The sequence below is a fragment of the Penaeus monodon genome, chromosome 8, assembly GCF_015228065.2.
Source record: "Penaeus monodon isolate SGIC_2016 chromosome 8, NSTDA_Pmon_1, whole genome shotgun sequence".
Taxonomy (NCBI): Eukaryota; Metazoa; Arthropoda; class Malacostraca; order Decapoda; family Penaeidae; genus Penaeus; species Penaeus monodon.
This window is the reverse complement of record NC_051393.1, coordinates 954,273-962,459: the sequence shown is the minus strand read 5'-3', so window position 1 is coordinate 962,459 and position 8,187 is coordinate 954,273. Positions and strand designations below refer to the sequence as shown.

General features: G+C 33.4%; 1 protein-coding gene across 1 annotated transcript in view; it reads left to right on the top strand.

Annotated features, from left to right (window-relative positions):
• The first annotated feature begins 1,302 nt into the window (after nt 1-1,302).
• Nucleotides 1,303-8,187, top strand: part of LOC119576043 (protein unc-80 homolog) — an 87,819-nt gene continuing 80,934 nt past the window's right edge. The window contains exons 1-3 of the mRNA XM_037923568.1: nt 1,303-1,463; nt 2,624-2,789; nt 5,970-6,124. Coding sequence (XP_037779496.1) covers nt 1,432-1,463; nt 2,624-2,789; nt 5,970-6,124 — 353 coding nt within the window. The 5' untranslated portion in view covers nt 1,303-1,431. The remainder of the gene's footprint in view (nt 1,464-2,623; nt 2,790-5,969; nt 6,125-8,187) is intronic.

The window sequence follows — 8,187 nt, the reverse complement described above, 5'->3', positions numbered from 1 at the left end:
ACATACAACCGATGAAAAAAACATGAATAGCTATATTTGCTAAATGTAACGAACCAGAAAATTCAGACTCTGAGGTATCGGCCGTTTGTGTCAGCCGAGTTTCTTAAGATGCGGTAATATATTAATACAAAGCTAAATAAACAATGCATATTTGTTTGCTGAGCCATACAGTTATAGAAGTTACTAATTTTAGTTGATATATTTACACAGCGTTACCGTGATCGAGAAAGTGTGTACACACACACACACACACACACACACACACACACACACACACACACACACACACACACACACACACACACACACACACACACACACACACACACACATATATATATATACATTTTTTTTTCGAACTTGTACTGCAATTTTCACTGTTGCACTGTTCGTTCACAGAAACGTTAAAAGCAGTTACTTTTCGAGTTAACTGAATATTAATGATGAAGTTACAGTGCAAAAGTATGATTGTGCTCTCATCAGTATATTATCTTTTAATTGAATACCTATATTTTTTTCTCTCTCTTAAACGTAACCAGCATGGCCGTTTAATACATAAACACCTATACCCATGCATAAATACATAATACATGCATACATGCATACATACATACATACATACATACAATCACACATATACACATACACACATGCATACATAGATACATACAAACACATATACATACATACACACACATACATACATACATACATACATACATACATACATACATAAATACATACATAAATACATACATACACACACGCACGCACGCTCGCACACACACACACACACACACACACACACACACACACACACACACACACACACACACACACACACACACACACACACACACACACACACACACACACACACACATACGTATAGATAGCGCATGGATTTATAATGTTTTAGTGCACGGAATATGAACTTTAGGCTTGATTTGTTCCAGCACAAGATACTGTAGGTCGCATGGAATTAAAAGTTTTATGCTCCTACATGTTAAATCGTAGCGTGAAAAGTAGCTTAATACACGGTTATAGCAAAGTAAATATAATAACTTTAGTGTGTGTGTATGGTAAAGAGACTTGCCAAGTGTTTGCGGTATGCGTATTGTAAGATACAGTGTATAGTATATCCATATATATTCAACAATAGAGGAACTACATTGCATTCTCTCCGTCAAAAAAAAAAAAAAAAAAAAAAAAAAAAATCAAACTTCTAATAATAATAAAAAAATAATAATACATACACACAACACCATAACGCAACCTCCCCATCTTTTCCCGGCGCCCGCCCACCCATCAACACAGTCCCTGGAGAAAGTACTCGTCCAGAATATCCTCTTTGGCCTGAGTCCTTCGCTGACAGACGCCATCAAGAGCATTCCGAGGTGGCGCTTCATCCAGGCTGCGGTGCCACACGTCATGCACTGCGCCGCCTCGCTGCTCTACAACAGGTCAGCAACAAGTTCGGCTTGCTGTTTGCTGCTGTTGATTTCATTACTGGTATCATCTTTTTATGATTATTATTGTTGTTGTTGTTGTAATTATTATTATTATTATTATTATTATTATTATTATTATTATTATTATCATTATTATTATTATTATTATTGTTGTTGTTGTTGTAATTATTATTATTATTATTATTATTATTATTATTGTTGTTGTTGTTGTTGTTATTATTATTAGAGTGAGAGAGAGAGGAGAGAGAGAGAGAGCAAGAGAGAGAGAGAGAGAGAGAGAGAGAGAGAGAGAGAGAGAGAGAGAGAGAGAAGAGAAAGAGAAAGAGAAAGAGAAAGAGAAAGAGAAAGAGAAAAAGAGAGAGAGAAAGAGAGAGAGAGAGAGAGAGAGAGAGAGAGAGATTTTTATTACAATTATTCAATTGTTTTTATTAGTCGTATTACAGCAAGTGTATGAGAGATCAACCGGTAATGTTCGGTATGTTGGAGACAAAAAACACATTTGGCTCGTGATACAACCTGGCTATTTTCATGAGATATAATGATGATTGATAATACCAGTGGTGTTATTTTTATTGTCATTATTTATTATCATTATTATCATCAAAACATCATCATCATCATCTTCATCATCATAATAATAATCATTATTGTTATTATTATCATTTATATGTTATTTATATTATTATGATCAGCATTGTCATTATATTGTTATTGTTATTATTTCATTATTATTATTATTATTATTATTATTATTATTATTAGTGTTTGATTGTCATTATGATAAGCATTGCTATTATTGTCTATACATTTATACACCTTGAAATTACACACATAAAATAATTTTTAAAATACTTCTTTTTAAACAGTGTGTTACAATCAACCTTTCGGATCTCTTTCTTAGACCCTTAGGACCCTTTCAACTGAAGAAATAACAACCATAAGATTGTTTCAATAAAAATTTATATTTTTAGGGTCCTTTCCGTTAAAAAAAAAAAGCAACAGTAAGATCCTTCTAATTAAAAAAAACAACAGCAACCGTAAGATCCCTCCAGTAAAAATATATATATATATATAATAATAAATAATCATAATAATAATAGTAATAATAAGCTTAGTATTCCCCTCCATAAAAGAGTATGATCACCTTCCAGACGTGAATCGACCATCACCAACCTCGGCGCGGCAGAGACTAAACTCCTGTACACTTTACACTGGATTGTTCTCGATGCTGCCGAGGAGTGTGCCGACGCCGATCACGAAAAGGGACTCAACAGGGGCGCCACTCTCACTTATAACTTCTCTGTTACAACTATACAGGTAATATGGTTGGGGGAAATTGGAGAGAGAGAGAGAGAGGGAGAGGGTAAGGGAGAGAGAGAGAGGGAGAGCGTAAGGGAGAGGGAGAGGGTAAGGAAGAGAGAGAGAGAGAGAGGGAGAGGGTAAGGGAGAGAGAGAGAGGGGGGAGAGAAAGAGAAGGAGAGGGAGAAAGAAAGAGGTAGAGAGAGAGGGGGGGGAGAGAAACAGAGAGGGAGATAGAGAGAGGAAGAGAGAGAGAGAGAGAGAGAGAGAGAGGGGGGGGGGTGCCATCAAGGATGGCCATGGCCCAACGGTCCACGAGGAGATGAGCTTTTTGGTTGTGCTCTGAGAACCCAGGGTGTGGAGGAAATGCTCGCCTGAATTCTTCTCGCTTAAGCGCGATCGGCTATTGTCTGTCTTCAATAAGTGTATGAGCGTTCATATCATGAGGTCTCTAGGTATCTCTGCTGTTATTGCGAAGGCAGATGAGTAGTTTCGCTACCCACGGCATCCTTGAGGTGGACTCAAAGTAGTGTGCCCAACATTCCAATATTCATGGACTTCATGGGAATTTAAACGAACTCGCAGTGCTATCTCAACTCAGTATCATATCATTTGCTGTGCTGAAATTCTTTGCCTCGAGGTCAAGGATTGTGTTTATATTCTAAGTTTGGTTTTAATGCTAGTCATTTTATGGAGTATGAATGTGGTTGTCATGAATACATGGTCATGAGTGTGTAATCGTCCCAATTTTTATAGAAGTCCCAATTCTGATGACTGCATTTATAATTGTTTATTGACGTCACACATATCCATTCAAGGGAATGTTAGGAAATCGTGCTTTATTTTCATAGGTGATTTTAAAGGTCCCCAAATGACCAACATGGCATTTCTGTCTTAGATTTCTCAGATAGGATTGAATGTGGGAAGCTAGGCCATGGTGGAACTCAAATGAGGATAATTTATTAGATCTTTTATTAACTGATGTGAGAGGGGCAATTAAGTAGAGTCTGTCGTGGAAATTAGTTCTTCTGATCACAATAGTCTAGCATGAATGGCCCAGCTGGATTTTCCATTACCAAATTTTACCTCTAATAGACGTCTTCTTAAAGTCTAGAATTAATTGGAATTTACCGGGCATTTGATAGCATTATTTGGAGACATGTTCGTATTACTCCATGCCCGGGTAATGCTGTAAACATGTTATTGTTCGATATTAAAACAAGGTTTGTACCCTAGCAAAACCCTTAATTCTCGCTCACATGATAAAACATAGTTTGATTAACAATGTCACCAGGCTTATGGGAACAGGCATACTGCCTACAATCTCTGGTTAGCAAACCACACTCGTCCTTGGGAGAATGGTGTTGCTATGCAAATTATAACACCTAATGTTTAAAAGGAGGCTAAATCTAAATATAATGCTCATTTGAAAGAAATTCTTTCAGAAACGTCACATCATCATAAATGTTGGCCGGCACTTAAAACATTTCTTTTTGGTGTCGAGTCCTCCATTCCTCTTTTAATGAAGACTGTTTGTAGTGTTACATATAATCTGATTGAGAAAGTTACCTTGTTAGCAATATGCTTTAGTTCAAAAGAAAGTTTAGAAGATATTGAACTTCCTCTTTCATATCCCCATTATCATGCTTTGATTCCTTTGCTTTCAGGTCCTCTTAAATCAACTATCTGTTATCAGAACTAGATGAATATGGTGGAGTAGACTCTCATGACTTGTTTCTTTTGATTTTAAAAACTACCTTACGCCTTTTAGTTTGCAAGGGTCAGTTTTCAGAGTGCTGGCGCTTTCGTAATTTTACCCCTATTCTCAAAGACCCACTACCAGTCTTCACCAACTAACTATAGGCCCATTTCAATTACACCAATGTTATCTAAGTTTTTGAACATTTGCTAGTCAAACTTTTTTTAAGATAGTTTCTTCCAGAGACTTGGTATGGTTTCAGAAAGGGGCTCGGCTGCAACAATGCATTGCTAATGTTGGTGCATGAAATGCAGTCCGGTTTAGATAGGGGTAATGAATCACGGTTTGTCTCTTTGGATTTTAGTGCAACTTTTGACACTGTTAATCACAAGGGTTTGATTTTTTTTAAGCTGTATTCTGTTGGTGTTGGCGGTAAAGTTTTAAGCATCTTAACTGAATTTTTAATTGGTAGACAGCAGCGTGTTCATGTTGATGGTAGTTTTAGCCCATATTCCAGTGTAGTTTTTGGGGTTCCTCAGGGTATGTTCTTGGCCCTTTGTTCTTCATTGTGGGCTTTGAAATAGATTGTAATGTCTCCGACTCTTGATAAGCATAAGAATTCAGCAAATATGATTGTAATACGTAAATAACTGATGATTTTCTTCTTCTTCTTCTTCTTCTTCAGTGTGGCTCTTTACAAGGCTTACCATAATTACCAGAAATATCAGTAGCAAACTTACTTAATGTAGAGGTCTGTCATATAATCAGTTATTTGGCAGGGTATATTTTCTCTGACAGTGGTATTCCGTTTATGATCACCAGGTAATTAGTCACATTAAGTATAAAGAATATTTTTTTTAAATGAGAAGCTTGAACCAAAGTCTACTGATATGAGATAACCTAATTATCACATTGACAATTTTCCACAACGGTAATTGAGGGGAAATGTCTAAGAGAAAGTGGGATAGATGGAGAGGGAAGAATAAAAAAGAAAAAGAAAGAGAGATAGAGGGTGAGTTAATGGAAGAAAGAAACAGAAAAGGATGGAAAAAGAAAGAATTAGACCAAGTGGGGAAAAAGAAAATGAGTGAAATGTTCATTTGATTAGCTACTGTCATGGGAGTGACAGTATTTTCTAAAAGTTGAAATTGGGCAAATGGCAAAATTATTTACTTATCTTTCAGGATTTTTATACTTTTCCACATAGAACTTTAAGTTTATTATTCATGTAGAACAAAATATCATATGTATATTTTTCAATTTGTTTTTTTTTTTCTATTTTCTCAACAAAAAGTGCATATATGTAGCAAAGCCAAATGAAAGCAATCATATAATCATGAAAAATTTCCAACCAAGTTAATAAATTCTAACATGTACTTAATAATATGCTCATTAGATAATGTATTTGACCACCCCTTAGTAATTCACCAAAGAGATAATAAAACCCATTGGAGGCGATGCTTTTGTTTTCTTTTGCACAACACTATTTTCTTTTCCAGGTCTTCATTTACCTGTTTGCCCCGCTGCTGCACACACTCAAGGAATCAGACTTTCAGAATTTTCGACTGGAGAATGGCCTGAAGATATGGTCTCCGCTGTGGGAATACAGGCACCCTGACGTCCCGGCTTTTACAACAGCAGTTAGGCCTAGGCGGTGGGCTGTTATATATATATATATATATATATATATATATATATATATATATATATATATATATATATATATATATATATATATATTTATATATATATATATATGTGTGTGTGTGTGTGTGTGTGTGTATATATATTATATATACATATACATATACATATGTGTGTGTGTGTGTGTGTGTGTGTTTATGTATATGTGTATATTTATATATTATGTATATATATGATATTATACATATATATATATATATATATATAATGTATATATATATATATAATGTATATATATATATATATATATATATAATGTATATATATATATCTGTATATATATGTATATATATGTATATGTAATGTATATATATGTATATATATATATATATATATATATATATATATATATTATATATATATATTATATATATATATTATATATAATATATATATATTATATATATATTATATATATATATATATATATATATATATATATATATATATATATATATATATATATATATATATATATATATTTATATATATTTAAAGTGTGTTTTTAAAGACAGATATTTGATTTCTATGTTTTTATAACAAATATATATGTGCATGAAATAACACTTGTTAGTTCATATCCACTTCTATTTATTTTTATAAAGATATTTGAGCCTTTAGTATATCATACATCTACTTGTATTTATTTTGAAAGGTATTTGAACATTTGGTATATCATTAGAATACTACCCTGTATTTTTTCATATGGTTCATATTTCTCTCACAATCATTTTAAAAAAGTAAGACATGTTTCTACACCTATAGATATATACTTTTTTTCTTATATGCCTTTTCTCACACAATCACTTTTACTATATTCATATTCATCTCTGCTAGTGCTCACATCCACACCTATGGTTGTATGTACACCTGGTGATACACATCCCTTTAACCAAATACATATACACATTTACAGCCACAGACACATGGACATACAATACATATACCCAGACCCATACCCTTACATGCACAACACACATACTCAATTGAAATCTGTATTTTGATCATATCCATATCCTCAGTTACTCTCAAGCACATCTTGTTAATCACCCTAATAATTCAGGACATTTGTTAATCACCTAAGTTAGCCATAGTTTTTATCTTCTGGCTGTTTTTCATGCATTTAGTACATTTTTTCTGCACATCATGAGGCTGAATGTTGGTTCAGATTTTGCAAATATTATAGCTGAATTGAAAGTAGACAATTTTTGTAGCTGGATTTGAAAATTTATTATACATATTTTTTTTAGCTCAGTGAGACAAAACTAAAATTTAAATTATCTACATTTATAGACATGTTGCTGAACTCAAGAAGCTGACAGATGGTGAAAGGTATTGTCAGTATGTAGTAGGGGTATTGTTGGTAGTGTAAGTTGGACTTAGTTGTAAATGACATGCACAAGTTATTTTATTATTATTATTATTATTGAATTCCCAGAATGACATATCCCACAAAAAAAATTGTAACAGATGTTTTTACACAAAAAAATCATACAATTTTTTTGTATTTTGGTATGAAAAGTATTCCAGTATTGATTCCAAAGTGGAGAGAAATGTCTCTGCCTCAAGGTAGAATGTTGGATATCTAAATTTACTGTATCCAGCTAATTTGACACATTTCCTTTTTGTAGAGGTGGAACTATGAAGAAATTCTATGTTGTTGGGAGGATAATGTATACAGTTATGCTTACCTGGAGCTGGTCAGCAATCAGATTTATTGTGGACTGTTCCTTGATGTATTGCAAAAGTCAGATGTCTCTTCTTCTTTTTTTCGACTTTCAAAGATACTGAATTTTATTGTTAATTATCTGTTGATGTGTTGCAAGTCATATAAATATTTTTGCAACATAGTGGACACACTAATTTTATTGTTTAATGCCCCTTGAAATGTTGTTTCAGCTACATTTTCAGCTATATATTCTTTACATATTTCTTCTTCTCCAGTATTTGTTGATTTATCATTACCTGTTCATCAGTATTTATGAATTCTCTTTCTCCTGTCTTCTAGTATTG